Below are 20412 nucleotides of genomic sequence, written 5' to 3'. Positions count from 1 at the left end.
GAGGAGCAATTTTCCCTTATTCAACTAAAATGGATCAAAGGGGAGAGAATAATAGAACTTACAGTGCAGAAGGAGGCCATTCGTCCCATCGAGTCTGCACCGGCTCTTGGAAAGAGTCCCCTATCTAAGCCCATACCTCCACCCTATCCCCACACCTCCACCCTATCCCCGTAACCCCACCTAACCTTTTTTGGACACTAAGGGCAATTTAGCATAGCCAATCCAGCTAGCCTGCACATCGTTGGAACGTACGTGAGGAAACCGGAGCACCCGGAGGAAACCCACGCAAACACGGGGAGAACGTGCAGACTCTGCACAGACAGTGACCCAAGCCGGGAATCGAACCTGGGACCCTGTAGCAATGGTGCTAACTACTATGCTACCATGCTGCCCACAGAGCTACGAACCAGTCCTTGCAGTCTGTTAAGATGCAACTCTTCTTATTCTTTCTCTCAGCAGGGCACCTTTCATTTGCCAAATTTTCAATCTGGGTTGGTGTGGGAGGGGGGGGGGGGGGGACCGTTTCATTTATCAGTAAAGCAGAATGATTCGCCAATGAATTCGGCCATGTACTGTTGCTAAAGACTAACCATTTAATCGGATTGCGTGCGCATTTAGTTGAATGTGGAAGGGTTTTGCCTCCAGGCTTCTTCTATGGGTATCACTGCAAGGCCAGCATTTAGCTCAGAGATGATCCACCTAGGCTAGTGAGTGGGCCACAAGTTTGAATTTGGGCTTGTTCTCTAACCGGTAAATACATTCAATGTACACTGAATATTTCAGAGCAAGTTCTAAAAAACATTTAGTCATTTATATATTAATTGAACCGTCATCAACTTCAAATGGTTAAAAATAAAAGGAATGTTTACACTTTGGAAGCAGAGGGAGCGCACACCTCTCACAGTCAGTTGTGTGCAATCAGCATTCACCTCAATTCACTCAAATATCGAAAATAGAAGCAGGAAGAGGCCATTCGGCCCTTCAGGCCTGCTCCCCCATTCATTATGATCATGGCTTATCATCAAGTTCAATACCCTGATCCTGCCCCCCCCCCCCCAACATATCCCTGATTCCTTTAGCCCCAGGAGCTAGATCTAATTCCTTCTTGAAATCACACAAGTGTTTTGACCTCAACTATTTCCTGTGATAGCGAACTCCACAGATTCACCATTCTCCGGGTGAAGACATTTCTTTGCCCGCTCTTGCTTCGCGGGCGAATCACTTCAGCCATACCGGCAGGAAAAAAAAACTGCACTGCGGGACGTGGGAAACCCAGACGTGGGCGGGCCTTTCAGCCAGATTGACCAATGTGAAAGGGGGGAGGGCGGTCAATGGGACAGCGCCGCACGTGCTGACGGACGCCCCCATCCACCAATGGCGGATGGGTTCCCTGTGCTGAATGACAGCGAGACTAGCCAATGGGGAAAGAGAGTGAGGAGGCAGTCAGGAGGCGGGGCTGAGTGGGAGGGGGCGGGAGGCGGCGATGAGTGACAGGGCGCAAGCCAATGGGAAAAAGATCGGTGGGCGGATAGATAGAGAGGCGGCCAATGGGAAGCTGGGGGCGGGGTTGCAAACGCGACGGGGGATAGCGACCAATGGAACTGGGATGTTGTTGATTGACGCGTGAGCGACCAATAGAAGTGTGGGGCCCTGTTGTTGACGCCGGGGGATAGCGACCAATGGCAACGGGGAGGGGCGGGGTTGATGACGCAAGGGTGGGGGCGGAGACCAGTGGAGGAGGGGCGGGCATGACTGACGCGTGAGCGACCAATCGAAGTGGGGAGCCCCCTGTTGACGCCGGCGGATAGCGACCAATGGCAACCAGGGAGCGGCGGGATTTGGTGACGCGACAGGGGTATGGCGACCAATGGAAGCGGGAGGATGTGATTGCCTCATGAGCGACCAATGAAAGCGGGTGGCGGTATTGATTGACGCGGGCGTGACCAATGGAATCGGGGGGCCCGATCGTGACGCCAGGGAGGAGGGACGGGTTGATGACTCAGAGGTGGGGTTGGAGACCAATGGGAGGGCGGGCCGAGTTGACTGACGCGCGGCGGAGGACCAATGGAGGGGAGAGTAGGCGGGGCCGGAGAGTAGGGGAGGAGGTGCGGCGGGGCGGGCGGCTCAGAAGATGGCGAGGCCGCGGCCGGGCTGCCTCTGCTGTTGTTGCTGCTGCTGTCAGTGGTGGTGGGTGTGGGCGCTGCTGGTACTGCTGCATTCCCGGGCCGGCTGCCGGGCCCAGCAAGACGCCGGGCTGGTGAGCGGCATCTACGGCCTGCGGCTGGCGTCGGGCCTGGCGGCCGAGGATGGCGGGGGAGGAGAGGAGCTGCGGCTGGCCGAGGACCAGACGGTGGAGCTGAGGGTGTTCGGCAGCGGCGTGGACAACGCGACCTGGCGGCGGGTGGCCTTCGCCGAGCTGGAGGAGGAGGAGGCGGAGGCGGAGGGGAGTGAGAACGGCAGCCGGCGGGCCTGCCCCAACCGCAGCAAGGACATGGAGGTGCAGGCGGGCGGGCAGGCCGCTCGGCCCACCTCGGCGCTGCTGAGCGTGCGGGTGAAGGCGCTGCGCAAGGGCGAGCGCGCGCGGCTGTTCGGCCTGTGCAGCCGCGCGGCGGGCGGCGGCGGCGCGGGCGCGGGCTGGCTGCTGCACGCCGGCGCCTGGAGCCGGGTGCGCGTGGCCGAGCGCCCCACCCCTCTGCTGCCCCTCTGGCTGGAGGTCGCGCTGGCCGCCGTCCTGCTGCTGCTCTCGGGCATGTTCTCGGGCCTCAACCTGGGGCTGATGGCGCTGGACCCCACCGAGCTGCGCATCGTGCAGAACTGCGGCGACGAGCGCGAGCGGCGGCACGCCCGCACCATCGAGCCCATCCGGCGCCAGGGCAACTACCTGCTGTGCTCGCTGCTGCTGGGCAACGTGCTGGTCAACAGCACCCTCACCGTGCTGCTGGACGGGCTGCTGGGCTCGGGCTGGGTGACCGTGGTGGCCTCCACGGTGGGCATCGTCATCCTGGGCGAGATCGTGCCCCAGGCGCTCTGCTCGCGCCACGGCCTGGCGGTGGGCGCCCACACCGTGCTGCTGACCAAGTTCTTCATGGTGGTCACCTTCCCGCTCTCCTACCCCATCAGCCGGCTGCTGGACTGCGCCCTGGGCCTTGAGATGGGCAAGGTGTACAGCCGCGAGCGCATCCTGGAGATGCTGCGGGTGACGGGCCCCACCAACGGCCTGGAGGCCGACGAGCTCAACATGGTCCAGGGGGCGCTGGAGCTGCGCAGCAAGACGGTGGAGGATGTCATGACGCCCATCCACGACTGCTTCATGGTGGCGGCCGACGCCGTACTGGACTTCTCCACCATGTCCGAGGTCATGGAGACGGGCTACACCCGCATCCCCGTCTACGAGCAGGAGAAGTCGAACATCGTCGACATCCTCTACGTCAAGGACCTGGCCTTCGTCGACCCCGACGACTGCGTCCCCCTCAAGACCATCACCAAGTTCTACAGCCACCCACTGCACTTCGTCTTCTACGACACCCGGCTGGACACCATGCTCGAGGAGTTCAAGAAAGGTGAGGACCCCCCTAATTTTGTGGCACTATCGACTCAACCCATAGCTTCTTTTCGGGTTGTCGAATGACACTATAATGTCTTTTTTTTCCCCCCCCCTAAAATTTAGAGTAACCAATTCATTTGTTTCCGACGATTGGGTTGTGGGGTGCAAACTCCACATCGACAGTGACCCAGAACTGGGATCGAACCTGGGACCTCGTCGCCGTGAGGCATCAGGGCTAACCCACTGCACCACCGTGCTGCCCCTTCCAAAATGTCTACCGTTGACCACAAACCCATTGTTTACTGTAATAAGAGCCCATCTGGTTCACCGATTCTCTTTAGGGAAGGAAGTCGGCCGTCCTTGCCCATTCTGCCCTACACTTTACTCCTGATCTGCAGCAACGTGGCTGACTCCTAACTGCCCCCTCGAGGGCAATTGGGGATGGGCAACAGATGCTGGCTCAGCCTGTGATGCCCGCATCCCATGAACAAATTAAGAAATGGGCAGGGCGCCATGCTACCTCGCGGTGCCGAGGCCCCAGGTTTGATCACGGTCTGTGTGGAGATTGCACATTCTTCCCGTATCTGTGTGGGTCACTCCCTCCACAACCCAAAGATGTGTAGGGTAGGTGGAAATGCCACGCTAGCTTGTCCCTTAATCGGAAATATTTAAAAATAAAAGGGAGCGGGGGTGGTATTGAGGAGCTTTGTCGCTCACATGCCCTGCCCTGTAGAGTTTTGAGTGCCTGTGCTGCATGGCTGGTCGCTGAAACTACCGAGATGTTAGTGAGCTGGGAATGGGATCCGAGGTCTGCAGGTAGTTCATTTCCCTGGGCTAACTGCTAGCAAGAGAAAGGAAGGGTCTTCGCACCCTCGGTTGTGTCTCTAGGAGTTGAACAACAATTTAAGGAAGCAGTAGCAAAGTTGAGGGAGGAATAGAGAACTGATGATTCATCCCCGGATATTCAGGTTTATATTTTGGTGCTCGGCTTAATTTGTTAACCGTTCACAGTTTGGTTCTTCTGTGGCAGATGATGCTCTCGTTGGGGATCACTGCAGGTCACGTAGGATTGTACAGCCCATTCTCTGTTAGCCCCGCTCCTATCTGTCCAGGGAATAGCCTGAATGATTGTCCTCTAACCTCTCCGAGACTTTGCCATAACTCCTGGTGTGTCGAGACTGCTGACGACCCTGCTTGATGGCTCTCTGCTTGTCCTACATACCAGCCCTGGATGAAGTGCCTCCAGCCCATTACTGGGACGGCGTTGCCTTTGGCGGCCTTCACCAGCTCCGTTCCTAGCCTTCCTTCCGTGTCTTCCTTCCCGTGCTTGATCACTGCCTCACGCCCCAGCAGGGTACCGGGTTGCCTCTTAGCTGCTGGCTCCAAATCTTCCTGGGGGCCACGTCCTGTAATGTCGCCCAACTCCCCTCCAACTTGTCTGCCCAACCCCGCTCAAACCACCAGTTCCGGTGACCATCCGCGTCCAGTGGCCAATCTTTCATCAAATCTTCATAGATCGGAGCTCGCTCTAAACTCTGCTGGCAGTGTATCAGAACTTGCATTAAGTCCCACTCACTTGACGCCCATATTGACGCCTCCAAACCTCCCTCTATCGCCCTCTTTTCTCCTCTTCTTCTCCCTCCCAAAAAAGTCTCTCTCGGGATGAATAGTTTACGCACAAAATTTAGAGGTGGTTTTATTCACAAGTCCCCCTCTCTGTTTTGTGACGGGCTGTGCCTGGCGATCCCCATTGTGTCCTGTACCATTGTTTTGGATGCTGTCGAAGGCTCCTGCAGCAATAAGGCATTATTTACCAATCCTTTGCCAGGTTCCAAGTATCAAGGGAGGATTACATTACCCACCGGCTAGACCGGGAGGGGAGGAAGGATTACTGACCCTCGTATAGAGCAGGTGGACAGATCCTGTGACGGTGTCCGTAGTCGGGTGACCTCCCGGCAGTTGCTGCCCAGGTTTGCTGTGTGGGGTTCTAACTTAGTTGAAGTTTATGAGAGAGGCAAATGCTTGTGGGAGAGAGGGGGGGGGGGGGGGGGGGGGCGGATTGTGCTGACGGTCTGTGCCCAGGCACTAAGAGGAAGTTACTGTAACCAAAGAAAACAGTGATCAGAGCATGCTGTTGAGAAATAGATTCTCAGCCAGCGAAGACATGGAAGAAGCTGCATAATTCATGCACAGCTCGCAGTTACGCTGTCTGGTGTCACACCTTCTCCGATTACTCCTCATCCATTTCTCCAACCCCCCCCCCCCCCCCCCCCCCCATCTCCGACAGTGAGTGGGGTGTATTTCGCAGGGCACGCCGCCTCCCTGCTGTGCGTGCGGCTGATCGCCCTGCCTGCCATCTTTCTGTTCACACTACGCTCATAGGGAGTAGGCGCACTGAGTACGAGTAATCAGTCAGCAGCAAAGTACCCCTTTCAGTTCGGAATTGAGAATTAATTTTTCCTTCTAGAGGTGGACAATCTAAACAGTGACTATTCAACTTGGCGCCCTGTCGAGATCAGTGGGGAATGTTGAAATTTAATTGATTGACTTCTCTTTTTTTTTATTTAAAAAAAAAATCTTTTCCAATTAAGGGGCAATTTCACCCACCCTGCGCAACTTTGGGTTGTGGGGGTGAGACCCACGCAGACACGGGGAGAATGTGCAAACTCCACACAGGGCCGGGATCGAGCACGGGCTCTCGTTTGTTTTGTTTTTTGCGCTGTAGTTAGTACTTCGGGAGGGGCGTTTGAGTCTACCTGGGGACAGAAGTTAAGTCGCAAAATGGGGGAAGACCACTGCTTTTCCAAGTGTCGCACTATAAAGGTCCAATGTTTTCAGAATCCCGGGTCCAGAGCATTTGTGCGCTCGGCAACGATTTTTAGGGTGTCCCTCCCTGACTGTGATTCTGTGAACTCGAACGTCCTCTCTCTCTCTCTCTCTCTCTCTCTCTCTCACACACACACACCTTGTTTTCCTGTGTTTATACAAATAGTTTGACAGGGGTACACACCCTGCCTTTCTGTTCAGTTCCTGGATTTTAGTTGGCAGCATCACAACAATTATGCTCACAATGTCAGCAAGTTTTGCAGCACTTTTGTGTTAGTCATCGAAGTGTTTGTTGACAACACACGAGACGAGCTGGAAGTTTACTTAGCCCAGTAAGAAAGAAGGCATTTGCTGTTCTGCGCGTACACACACACACACCCGCCCCACCCCCACACTCCCTGGGTATTGTACTGTGAGCGTCAGCCAAAATATCTGCAGTTGGGTTTCCTGACTTGGGCACTGGTACTGACCGCCCAGCCGTCAGAAAGCAATTAGGCCAAAGCTGTTAAATTAATGAATGCAGAATCCTGTTAGCAAAGACCTTGAGGAAGGGCGGCGCAGTGGTTAGCACCGCTGCCTCACAGCACTGAAGACCCGGGTTCAATTCCGGCTCTGGGTCGCTGTCCGTGTGGAGTTTGCACATTCTCCCCGTGTCTGCGTGGGTCTCACCCCACAACCCAAAAATGTACAGGGTAGGTGGATTGGCCACGCTAAATTGCCCCTGAATTTGGAAAAAATGAATTGGTTATTCTAAATTTATTAATAGGTTCAAAAAAATAAAGCAAAGACCGTGGGGCACCAGTCCTTTCATTCACTGGGATGTGTGCGTCGCTGGTTAGGCCAGCATTTTATTGCTTATTCCTAATTGCCCCTTGAGAAGGAGGTAGTGAGCCACCATTAGAAATGAAACGCTGGGGCAGCACGGTGGCACAGTGGTTAGCATTGCTGCCTACGGCGCTGAGGACCTGGGTTCGAATCCCGGCCCTGGGTCACTGTCTGTGAGGAGTTTGCACATTCTCCCCGTGTCTGCGTGGGTTTCGCCCCCACAACCCAAAGATGTGCAGGTTAGGTGGATTGGCCACGTTAAATTGCCCCCTAATTGGAAAAAATAATTGGGTACTCTAAATTTATAAAAAAGAAATGAAACGCTGGCGAAATGTGTTCCCGGCCTTTTTCTGTTGACGGAGAGGGCTGTCCAAGTTTGGTTGTTAGATAGATAGATAGAGAAATACAGCACAGAACAGGCCCTTCGGCCCACGATGTTGCGCCGAACTTTTGTCCTAGGTTAATCTAAGAATTTTGGACAATTTTTCATGGCCAATCCACCCAACCTGCACATCTTTGGACTGTGGGAGGAAACCGGAGTACCCGGAGGAAACCCACGCAGTCACGGGGAGGATGTGCAGACTCCACACAGACAGTGACCCAAGTCGAAATCGAACTTGGGACCCTGGAGCTGTGAAGCAATTGTGCTATCCACAATGCTACCGTGCTGCCCTTAAGAAGTTAACCTACACTCCATTATTCTACCCTAATCCATGTACCTATCCAATAGCCGCTTGAAGGTCCCTAATGTTTCCGACTCAACTACTTCCACAGGCAGTGCATTCCATGCCCCCACTACTCTCTGGGTAAAGAACCTACCTCTGACATCCCCTCTATATCTTCCACCATTTATCTTAAATTTATGTCCTCTTGTAATGGTGTGTTCCAACCGGGGAAAAAGTCTCTGACTGTCTACTCTATTCCCCTAATCATCTTATAAACCTCTATTAAGTCGTCCCTCATCCTTCTCCGTTCTAATGAGAAAAGGCCTAGCACCCTCAACCTTTCCTCGTATGACCTACTCTCCATTCCAGGCAACATCCTGGTAAATCTCCTTTGCACCTTTTCCAAAGCTTCCACATCCTTCCTGAAATGAGGCGACCAGAACTGCACACAGTACTCCAAATGTGGCCTGACCAAGGTTTTGTATAGCTGCATAATCACCTCACGGCTCTTAAATTCAATCCCTCTGTTAATGAACGCTAGCACACCATAGGCCTTCTTCACAGCTCTATCCACTTGAGTGGCAACTTTCAAAGATCTATGAAGATAGACCCCAAGATCTCTTTGCTCCTCCACATTGCCAAGAACCCTACCGTTAACCCTGTATTCCGCATTCAGATTTGTCCTTCCAAAATGGACAACCTCACACTTGTTAGGGTTAAACTCCATCTGCCACTTCTCAGCCCAGCTCTGCATTCTATCTATGTCTCTTTGAAGCCGACAACAGCCCTCCTCACTATCCACAACTCCACCAATCTTCGTATCATCTGCAAATTTAACAACCTAACAACAAAGGTTGTTAGGGTCTGTTCCCTTTAGTTGTTTACTCGCTCGAGTGTTTAGTCATCCGTTCCGAGCGGAGTGGTTCACCCCGGCCTCCCTCGGGCAGTCGAACTCTCTGCCGTTGAGAAGCTGCAGAATGCGGGCTCGCGAGGGGCTCCCAAAGCTGTGTGTGTACCACATAGCTTCAGTTTGGTCCCTGAGCTTCCCTGATCCAGGGGAGAGCACCAGCAAGAGACAGCTTCATGGGTGGCCCCCTGAGTTTGCCGTTCCAGAATAAGCGTGTTCAGCCATTCCCACGATTAAAAAAAAAGGGTGCGGCAGGCGATCTGATCTGACCTCTCCCAGAGTTCTTGAGGGGGCATTCCTGTCGTGTCTTGCTGGCGAGGCGACCCCCCCCCCCCAAAAAAACCTCCCTTTGTATAACCCACATCACTGACTGAGAGTGTGGTGCTCGACCTTGAAAGGTTGTTGGTCCGCTGTGGTTTTAATTCCCCACCTCCCTTCCCATTATGTTTTGGGAGTGGTGACCTGAACCAGCCCCAGGGCCATACTTGTATCTAGAGCTTTAAAGATCAATGAGCTGTAACTGCTCGTTCCTCGGCTCACCTACGTGCCTGCTTCCAGGTTATTTATATCACACTTCGCTCCCCCTCAGGATACCCAGCTAGTGAAGTACTTGGGGAAGTGTGGTCGCTGGTGTCGCGCAGGGAAACGCAGCTATGTCTTACTGGCACCCATGTGGCAACAAATCTGATTTTTAATTGACTCTGTTTGGCTTGCGTTCTTTGGGCGGGGAAATGGGGCCTTGCAGCCCGCGGAGTGGGGCCGGATCACGAGATCCTACGGTGAGCTGTGGTGCCTGAGCGATGCTTTGTTACACAGTAGGATGGGAAGCCAGCAGGGAGGGTGCAGTCTCTGGTAGCCGCTGTGAACCTGTTCTGCTGCTCCTGGGCTTCGGAACATTGTGGACTCCACAAGGCACCTCCCTTTTAAGCGAGGGTTTGGTTCCTGGCCCCAGCTAAGGTAGATATTTGGCAGCCGGTGGACCTGACTCACCATCGCTTCATACCCCACCGGTTCTAAATCAACCGTGGCATCGCCTCCCGGGTGAATCTGACTTCTGTTTCTGGGAGTTTTACATTGCTTGATACAAAGCTCCCTCTACACTGTCCCCATCTAACACTCCCAGGACAGGTACAGCACGGGGTTAGATACAGAGTAAAGCTCCCTCTACACTGTCCCCATCAAACACTCCCAGGACAGGTACAGCACGGGGTTAGATACAGAGTAAAGCTCCCTCTACACTGACCGCATCAAACACTCCCAGGACAGGTACGGGGTTAGATACAGAGTAAAGCTCCCTCTACACTGTCCCCATTAAACACTCCCAGGACAGGGACAGCACGGGGTTAGATACAGAGTAAAGCTCCCTCTACACTGTCCCCATTAAACACTCCCAGGACAGATACAGCACGGGGTTAGATACAGAGTAAAGCTCCCTCTACACTGTCCCCATCAAACACTCTCAGGACAGGTACGGGGTTAGATACAGAGTAAAGCTCCCTCTACACTGATCGCATCAAACACTCCCAGGACAGGTACGGGGTTAGATACAGAGTAAAGTTCTGTGTGATTGTTGCTTTTGAGATTGTTATAAATCTGCTCTGATACCTGCAGCAGTTCCTGGAGTTCTCTCATTTGCTCAGTGGTAGCAATAATTGACAGATAGCATCTGCTCCTCGCTTTCTCCCGCCAGGCCTTGTTTTGGCCCCCAATTGTCTGCTCGCAGATTGAGCGCCTCCCAGGGGGTGAGAGCAGACCCTGACTGCAGGCTACGTTTGTGTAGTGACTCTGTTGTCACTCGCCCGCCAGAGGAATGCGGTCCAGAGGAATTTGACAAGAAGCCAAGTCGGGAGACTGGGGCAGACGATCAAAATGGTCAGACTGAGCTGACTGGGAGACAGAGAGCCAGTTGAAAGGGGCACTGTTTTTCTGTGTGGTTGGCCATTAATGTGGGGAAAGCAGCTGGTATTTGATGTGCGTGAACGCTGTGATTTAAGATTTAAATTTAGTGTTGAGGGCCTATATCAAGCTGGCTGGCGGTGCCTGCACCCGCCGCGCTTACAGTCTGTGGTCTGTGAGTCGAGCCAATTCCGCCCCATGATCTGAGGTCATTCAGCTCTCTCGATTAATCTCTGCCTCCTGTTCTCTTTCGCCCCCTCCACCACCCCCGCCTCTGGCCTACGCTCTGATTATAAGTCCTCATTAGGATTTGGGTCAATGTGGCAGCATATAATTGAGAGTTTTAAGAGAGTTATGTGGGAGTGACACCATCTTGTTTGGTGACCACCAGACTGTCATCTCTGCAGAATAGCAATTCTGTCATGGGCTTGGGGGTGGGGGGGGGGGGGGGGGGGTGTCCTGTTTTGACTTTTTTTGGGGGAAGGCAGATTAGAGGCTGCAGAAGCTGCGAGAGCTCCACTTGGATCACGGGATGGTTGTGGGGCGAGATTGGACAGGGGTGTGCAAGGTTTTGTGGGTTTTTAATGGAGTCAATAAGGAGGTACTGATTCCAATAGCAAGGTGGTCATTGGGCAAGTGACCCAGAATTAAGATGAAGCCGAGAACTGGAGCGGTGATGAGAATACGTTTGTGCAAGTTGTGATCTGGGATGTACAGACTTAGGGGATGATTGCTTCAATAGTAAAAAAATAAAGGACACTGATGAGAAGGAGTGAGGGAGTGGGATAATCAAACAGCTTTATCAAAGAGCTGACACAGACCCACATTCCATCACCGTCTGGGGGGGGGGGGAGAGAGAGAGCGCAGACACATACCCACATTCCATCACCGTCTTGGGGGGGGGGGGGGGGGGGGGGGGGGAGAGCGCAGACACAGACCCACTTTCCATCACCGTCTGGGGGGGGGGGGGGAGAGAGCGCAGACACAGACCCACATTCCATCACCGTCTGGGGGGGGGAGAGCGCAGACACAGACCCACGTTCCATCCCCGTCTGGGGCTAATCACAGACCCACATTCCATCCCCGTCTGGGGCTAATCACAGACCCACGTTCCATCCCCGTCTGGGGCTAATCACAGACCCACATTCCATCCCCGTCTGGGGCTAATCACAGACCCACATTCCATCCCCGTCTGGGGCTAATCACAGACCCACATTCCATCCCCGTCTGGGGCTAATCACAGACCCACATTCCATCCCCGTCTGGGGCTAATCACAGACCCACATTCCATCACCGCCTGGGGGAATCAGAGACCCACATTCCATCACCGTCTGGGGGCGGGGGGGGGGGGGAGAGCGCAGACACAGACCCACATTCCATCACCGTCTGGGGGAATCACAGACCCAGACCCACATTCCATTACCGTCTGGGGGGGGGGGGGAACGGAACGCAGACACAGACCCACATTCCATCACCGTCTGGGGCTAATCACAGACATAGATCCACATTCCATCCCCGTCTGGGGGAATCGCATACACAGACCCACATTCCATCACCGTCTTGGGGGGGGGGGGGGGGAGCGCAGACACAGACCCACATTCCATCACCGTCTGGGGGAATCACAGACCCAGACCCACATTCCATCCCCGTCTGGGGGAATCGCATACACAGACCCACATTCCATCACCGTCTGTGGGGGGGAGGGGGAACGCAGACACAGACCCACATTCCATCACCGTCTGGGGGAGTCACAGACACAGACCCACATTCCATCACCGTCTGAGGCTAATCACAGACACAGACCCACATTCCATCACCGTCTGGGGGAATCGCATACACAGACCCACATTCCATCACCGTCTGGGGGAATCGCAGACACAGACCCACATTACTCTGTATCTAACCCCGTGCTGTACCTGTCCTAGGAGAGTTTGATGGCGACAGTGTAGAGGGAGCTTTACTCTGTATCTAACCCCGTGCTGTACCTGTCCTGGGAGTGTTTGATGGGGCAGTGTAGAGGGAGCTTTACTCTGTATCTAACCCCGTGCTGTACCTGTCCTAGGAGAGTTTGATGGGGACAGTGTAGAGGGAGCTTTACTCGGTATCTAACCCCGTGCTGTACCTGTCCTGGGAGTGTTTGATGGGGACAGTGTTGAGGGAGCTTTACTCTGTATCTAACCCCGTGCTGTACCTGTCCTAGGAGAGTTTGATGACGACAGTGTAGAGGGAGCTTTACTCTGTATCTAACCCCGTGCTGTACCTGTCCTGGGAGTGTTTGATGGGGCAGTGTAGAGGGAGCTTTACTCTGTATCTAACCCCGTGCTGTACCTGTCCTAGGAGAGTTTGATGGGGACAGTGTAGAGGGAGCTTACTCGGTATCTAACCCCGTGCTGTACCTGTCCTGGGAGTGTTTGATGGGGACAGTGTTGAGGGAGCTTTACTCTGTATCTAACCCCGTGCTGTACCTGTCCTAGGAGAGTTTGATGGCGACAGTGTAGAGGGAGCTTTACTCTGTATCTAACCCCGTGCTGTACCTGTCCTGGGAGTGTTTGATGGGGCAGTGTAGAGGGAGCTTTACTCTGTATCTAACCCCGTGCTGTACCTGTCCTAGGAGAGTTTGATGGGGACAGTGTAGAGGGAGCTTTACTCGGTATCTAACCCCGTGCTGTACCTGTCCTGGGAGTGTTTGATGGGGACAGTGTTGAGGGAGCTTTACTCTGTATCTAACCCCGTGCTGTACCTGTCCTGGGAGTGTTTGATGGGGACAGTGTAGAGGGAGCTTTACTCTGTATCTAACCACACGCTGTACATGAATTGGGTCTAATTAAAGCTCGGCGTTACTCCTCCCTTTTCCATTTTACTGCTATGTTTGTGAGGTATGCTTTGTCTTTATTTGTGTATTTCTATCTAAATGCTGCCCGCTCCCTGTGTTCAAGGTAAATCACACCTGGCGATTGTACAGAAGGTGAACAGCGAAGGGGAGGGCGATCCTTTCTACGAGGTGCTGGGCCTGGTCACTCTCGAGGACGTGATTGAAGAGATCATCAAATCTGAAATCCTTGATGAATCTGACTTGTACAGTGAGTTGTTTTGATCTTTGGGGGTGCGTGGGGAGGGGGGGGGCGGGCAGGAGTCCTTTCATCCCCTCTAGTTCTGATTTCCCACTGGATAACAGGTGATCTGTACCTTAACTCCACACCTGCCATGGCTCCCCATCCATATTATCCTTGTTTAATGGCCTGTTTCTAAATTTTCTATTGACCTGTTCCATATTTTGGGGGGGGGGGGGGAAAGAGTTTTAGATTTCCACCATCTTTTTGCATGAAGTGCTCCCTGGGATCACTGCTGTAGCTCAACTTTACGCTGCTGCCCCCTTGTTCTGGACTCCCTCAATCATGCCCAGCAACATCCAGTCCAAAAGATGTGCAAGTTGGGTGGATTGGCCACGCTAAATTGCCCCTTCGTGTCCAAAATGTTACATGTGGTTACGGGAGTAGGGTGGAGGAGTGAGCCTAGGTAGGGGCTCTTTCCAAGAGCGGACTTGATGGACTGAGTAGCCCTTTCCCGCACTGTAGGGACTCTAGGGATTCCATTCCATGGCCCTATCGGCTGCCAAAGCAAACTTCAGGTTTTGTCTGCCCGATCGCATCCTTTAAACACTTTGGGCACCGTTTATTGTTCGTGGCAATACAAGCCTGTCCTCAGAATTGAACACTTTTCCTTCTCCGTAGCCTCCTGGTAAATCTGTGCTGCACCCACCCTCCGAGGCCAATGACCCCCCCCCCCCCCCCCTCAAGAAAATTCGTTGACTCCAACATGCCGGCTCTGCAGAATGGGACGCTCCTGCCTGAGGTGCAGCGGGCTGCCGGGAGTTGTGAAGTGATTTCTAAGCTGCCTCCGTGCCTTTGTCTTTTTTTTCCCCCTCAGCTGACAATCGCTCCAAGCAGAGGGTTGCTCATACGGGCAAGAAAAGGGACTTCTCGGCCTTCAAGCCCACCATCCATGAGGTGAAGGTCAAGGTGTCCCCTCAGTTGCTGCTGGCCGCACACCGCTTCCTGTCGACGGGTAAGTTAACCTTGTGCCCAGATGCTGCCCCTCAGCTGTTTGGGGGGGAGGGGGGGGGGGGGAGGGGGAGAGGGAGAGGTGTCGACACCTCTCGTGCTTCCCCCTGCCGTGTTCTGCAGTTCAAAATCTCTTGTGAGCACCCCAGAGGAGATGAGGAGAAATTTCTTCACGCTGTGTTGTGATCTGGAACCCGCTGCCTGAAATGGGGCTGGGAGCAGATTCAACATTGACTTTGGAAAATGGAGATTGAAGTAACTGGAAACCGAAAAGGAGGAGGAGAGCGGAACTAATTGGATGGCTCTTTCAAAGAGCTAGCACAGGTGCCATGGGCCGAATGGCTTCCTCTGAGCCCCATACCTCTAATGATGGGCATCGGAGTGAGGTTTGCCTGTTTCTGCTGTGGATTCACTCAGTTTGAGAGGGGGGTCTGGTGCATGTGGATGCTTTGTTGCCCTCGCGTCTTTTGCTGTTGCGAATGCGATGGCGTGCGCGAGTGAGAATGCGATGACGTGCGCGAGTGAGAATGCGATGGCGTGCGCGAGTGAGAAAGCGATGGCGTGGGCGAGTGAGAATGCGATGGCGTGGGCGAGTGAGAATGCGATGGCGTGGGCGAGTGAGAATGCGATGGCGTGGGCGAGTGAGAATGCGATGGCGTGGGCGAGTGAGAATGCGATGGCGTGGGCGAGTGAGAATGCGATGGCGTGGGCGAGTGAGAATGCGATGGCGTGGGCGAGTGAGAATGCGATGGCGTGGGCGAGTGAGAATGCGATGGCGTGGGCGAGTGAGAATGCGATGGCGTGCGCGAGTGAGAATGCGATGGCGTGGACGAGTGAGAATGCGATGGCGTGGGCGAGTGAGAATGCGATGGCGTGCGCGAGTGAGAATGCGGGCGAGTGAGATTGCGATGGTGTGCGCGAGTGAGAAAGCGATGGTGTGCGCGAGTGCGAATGCGATGGCGTGCGCGAGTGAGAATGCGTGAGCTAGTGAGAATGCGATGGCGTGCGCGAGTGAATGCGATGGCGTGGGCGAGTGAGAATGCGATGGCGTGGGCGAGTGAGAAAGCGATGGTGTGCGCGAGTGAGAAAGCGATGGCGTGCGCGAGCGAGAATGCGATGGCGTGCGCGAGTGAGAATGCGATGGCGTGGGCGAGTGAGAATGCGATGGCGTGGGCGAGTGAGAATGCGATGGCGTGGGCGAGTGAGAATGCGATGGCGTGGGCGAGTGAGAATGCGATGGCGTGGGCGAGTGAGAATGCGATGGCGTGGGCGAGTGAGAATGCGATGGCGTGGGCGAGTGAGAATGCGATGGCGTGGGCGAGTGAGAATGCGATGGCGTGCGCGAGTGAGAATGCGATGGCGTGGGCGAGTGAGAATGCGATGGCGTGGGCGAGTGAGAATGCGATGGCGTGGGCGAGTGAGAATGCGATGGCGTGGGCGAGTGAGAATGCGATGGCGTGGGCGAGTGAGAAAGCGATGGCGTGGGCGAGTGAGAATGCGATGGCGTGGGCGAGTGAGAATGCGATGGCGTGGGCGAGTGAGAATGCGATGGCGTGGGCGAGTGAGAATGCGATGGCGTGGGCGAGTGAGAATGCGATGGCGTGGGCGAGTGAGAATGCGATGGCGTGGGCGAGTGAGAATGCGATGGCGTGGGCGAGTGAGAATGCGATGGCGTGGGCGAGTGAGAATGCGATGGCGTGGGCGAGTGAGAATGCGATGGCGTGGGCAAGCGAGAATGCGATGGCGTGCGCGAGCGAGAAAGCGATGGTGTGCGCGAGCGAGAAAGCGATGGTGTGCGCGAGCTAGAAAGCGATGGCGTGCGCGAGCGAGAATGCGATGGCGTGCGCGAGCGAGAATACGATGGCGTGGGCGAGCGAGAATGCGATGGCGTGGGCGAGCGAGAATGCGATGGCGTGGGCGAGCGAGAATGCGATGGCGTGCGCGAGTGAGAATGCGATGGCGTGGGCGAGTGAGAATGCGATGGCGTGGGCGAGTGAGAATGCGATGGCGTGGGCGAGTGAGAATGCGATGGCGTGGGCGAGTGAGAATGCGATGGCGTGGGCGAGTGAGAATGCGATGGCGTGGGCGAGTGAGAATGCGATGGCGTGGGCGAGTGAGAATGCGATGGCGTGGGCGAGTGAGAATGCGATGGCGTGGGCGAGTGAGAATGCGATGGCGTGGGCGAGTGAGAATGCGATGGCGTGGGCGAGTGAGAATGCGATGGCGTGGGCGAGTGAGAATGCGATGGCGTGGGCGAGTGAGAATGCGATGGCGTGGGCGAGTGAGAATGCGATGGCGTGGGCGAGTGAGAATGCGATGGCGAGCGAGAAAGCGATGGCGTGGGCGAGTGAGAATGCGATGGCGTGGGCGAGTGAGAATGCGATGGCGAGCGAGAAAGCGATGGCGTGGGCGAGTGAGAAAGCGATGGCGTGGGCGAGCGGGAAAGCGATGGTGTGCGCGAGCGAGAATGCGATGAAGTGCGCGAGCGAGAATGCGATGGCGTGGGCGAGTGAGAATGCGATGGCGTGGGCGAGTGAGAATGCGATGGCGTGGGCGAGTGAGAATGCGATGGCGTGGGCGAGTGAGAAAGCGATGGCGTGGGCGAGTGGGATGCGATGGCGTGGGCGAGTGAGAATGCGATGGCGTGGGCGAGTGAGAATGCGATGGCGTGGGCGAGTGAGAATGCGATGGCGTGGGCGAGTGGGAATGCGATGGCGTGCGCGAGTGAGAAAGCGATGGCGTGGGCGAGTGGGATGCGATGGCGTGGGCGAGTGGGAATGCGATGGCGTGGGCGAGTGAGAAAGCGATGGCGTGGGCGAGTGAGAAAGCGATGGCGTGCGCGAGTGGGAATGCGATGGCGTGCGCGAGTGAGAAAGCGATGGCGTGGGCGAGTGAGAAAGCGATGGCGTGGGCGAGCGGGAAAGCGATGGTGTGCGCGAGCGAGAAAGCGATGGCGTGGGCGAGTGAGATGCGATGGCGTGGGCGAGTGAGAATGCGATGGCGTGGGCGAGTGAGAATGCGATGGCGTGGGCGAGTGAGAATGCGATGGCGTGGGCGAGTGAGAATGCGATGGCGTGGGCGAGTGAGAATGCGATGGCGTGGGCGAGTGAGAATGCGATGGCGTGGGCGAGTGAGAATGCGATGGCGTGGGCGAGTGAGAATGCGATGGCGTGGGCGAGTGAGAAAGCGATGGCGTGGGCGAGCGAGAATGCGATGGCGTGGGCGAGCGAGAATGCGATGGCGTGGGCGAGTGAGAATGCGATGGCGTGCGCGAGTGAGAATGCGATGGCGTGGGCGAGTGAGAATGCGATGGCGTGGGCGAGTGAGAATGCGATGGCGTGGGCGAGTGAGAATGCGATGGCGTGGGCGAGTGAGAATGCGATGGCGTGGGCGAGTGAGAATGCGATGGCGTGGGCGAGTGAGAATGCGATGGCGTGGGCGAGTGAGAATGCGATGGCGTGGGCGAGTGAGAATGCGATGGCGTGGGCGAGTGAGAATGCGATGGCGTGGGCGAGTGAGAATGCGATGGCGTGGGCGAGTGAGAATGCGATGGCGTGGGCGAGTGAGAATGCGATGGCGTGGGCGAGCGAGAATGCGATGGCGTGGGCGAGTGAGAATGCGATGGCGTGGGCGAGTGAGAATGCGATGGCGTGGGGCGAGTGAGAATGCGATGGCGAGCGGAAAGCGATGGCGTGGGCGAGTGAGAATGCGATGGCGTGGGCGAGTGAGAATGCGATGGCGAGCGAGAAAGCGATGGCGTGGGCGAGTGAGAAAGCGATGGCGTGGGCGAGCGGGAAAGCGATGGTGTGCGCGAGCGAGAATGCGATGATGTGCGCGAGCGAGAATGCGATGGCGTGGGCGAGTGAGAATGCGATGGCGTGGGCGAGTGAGAATGCGATGGCGTGGGCGAGTGAGAATGCGATGGCGTGGGCGAGTGAGAAAGCGATGGCGTGGGCGAGTGAGAATGCGATGGCGTGGGCGAGTGAGAATGCGATGGCGTGGGCGAGTGAGAATGCGATGGCGTGGGCGAGTGAGAATGCGATGGCGTGGGCGAGTGGGAATGCGATGGCGTGCGCGAGTGAGAAAGCGATGGCGTGGGCGAGTGGGAATGCGATGGCGTGGGCGAGTGGGAATGCGATGGCGTGGGCGAGTGAGAAAGCGATGGCGTGGGCGAGTGAGAAAGCGATGGCGTGCGCGAGTGGGAATGCGATGGCGTGCGCGAGTGAGAAAGCGATGGCGTGGGCGAGTGGGAAAGCGATGGCGTGGGCGAGCGGGAAAGCGATGGCGTGCGCGAGCGAGAAAGCGATGGCGTGGGCGAGTGAGAATGCGATGGCGTGGGCGAGTGAGAATGCGATGGCGTGGGCGAGTGAGAATGCGATGGCGTGGGCGAGTGAGAATGCGATGGCGTGGGCGAGTGAGAATGCGATGGCGTGGGCGAGTGAGAATGCGATGGCGTGGGCGAGTGAGAATGCGATGGCGTGGGCGAGTGAGAATGCGATGGCGTGGGCGAGTGAGAAAGCGATGGCGTGCGCGAGTGGGAATGCGATGGCGTGCGCGAGTGGGAAAGCGATGGCGTGGGCGAGTGGGAAAGCGATGGCGTGGGCGAGCGGGAAAGCGATGGCGTGCGCGAGCGAGAAAGCGATGGCGTGGGCGAGCGAGAATGCGATGGCGTGGGCGAGTGAGAATGCGATGGCGTGGGCGAGTGAGAATGCGATGGGCGTGGGCGAGTGAGAATGCGATGGCGTGGGCGAGTGAGAATGCGATGGCGTGGGCGAGTGAGAATGCGATGGCGTGGGCGAGTGAGAATGCGATGGCGTGGGCGAGTGAGAATGCGATGGCGTGGGCGAGTGAGAATGCGATGGCGTGGGCGAGCGAGAATGCGATGGCGTGGGCGAGCGAGAATGCGATGGCGTGGGCGAGCGAGAATGCGATGGCGTGGGCGAGCGAGAATGCGATGGCGTGGGCGAGCGAGAATGCGATGGCGTGGGCGAGCGAGAATGCGATGGCGTGGGCGAGCGAGAATGCGATGGCGTGGGCGAGTGAGAAAGCGATGGCGTGGGCGAGTGAGAAAGCGATGGCGTGGGCGAGTGAGAAAGCGATGGCGTGGGCGAGTGAGAATGCGATGGCGTGGGCGAGTGAGAATGCGATGGCGTGGGCGAGTGAGAATGCGATGGCGTGGGCGAGTGAGAATGCGATGGCGTGGGCGAGTGAGAATGCGATGGCGTGGGCGAGTGAGAATGCGATGGCGTGGGCGAGCGAGAAAGCGATGGCGTGCGCGAGTGAGAAAGCGATGGCGTGCGCGAGTGAGAAAGCGATGGCGTGCGCGAGCGAGAAAGCGATGGCGTGCGCGAGCGAGAAAGCGATGGCTTGCGCGAGTGAGAATGCGATGGCGTGGGCGAGTGAGAATGCGATGATGTGCGCGAGTGAGAATGCGTGAGCTAGTGAGAATGCGATGGCGTGGGCGAGTGAGAATGCGATGGCGTGGGCGAGTGAGAATGCGATGGCGTGCGCGAGCGAGAAAGCGATGGCGTGGGCGAGTGAGAATGCGATGGCGTGGGCGAGTGAGAATGCGATGGCGTGGGCGAGTGAGAATGCGATGGCGTGGGCGAGTGAGAATGCGATGGCGTGCGCGAGTGAGAATGCGATGGCGTGGGCGAGTGAGAATGCGATGGCGTGGGCGAGTGAGAA

At 56.2% G+C, this 20412-nt stretch overlaps 1 protein-coding gene across 2 annotated transcripts in view; it reads left to right on the top strand.

Annotated features, from left to right (window-relative positions):
* The first annotated feature begins 2109 nt into the window (after positions 1–2109).
* The window catches only part of LOC119957384 (metal transporter CNNM4-like), a 33289-nt gene continuing 14986 nt past the window's right edge, over positions 2110–20412 (top strand). For both annotated transcript variants that reach the window (XM_038785339.1, XM_038785340.1), the window contains exons 1-3: positions 2110–3560; positions 13600–13743; positions 14591–14728. In XM_038785339.1, the coding sequence (XP_038641267.1) occupies positions 2132–3560; positions 13600–13743; positions 14591–14728 (1711 nt within the window). In that variant the 5' untranslated portion in view covers positions 2110–2131. The remainder of the gene's footprint in view (positions 3561–13599; positions 13744–14590; positions 14729–20412) is intronic.

Source organism: Scyliorhinus canicula, chromosome 26 (genome assembly GCF_902713615.1).
Source record: "Scyliorhinus canicula chromosome 26, sScyCan1.1, whole genome shotgun sequence".
Lineage (NCBI taxonomy): Eukaryota > Metazoa > Chordata > Chondrichthyes > Carcharhiniformes > Scyliorhinidae > Scyliorhinus > Scyliorhinus canicula.
This window is presented reverse-complemented; position numbering and strand designations above follow the sequence as displayed.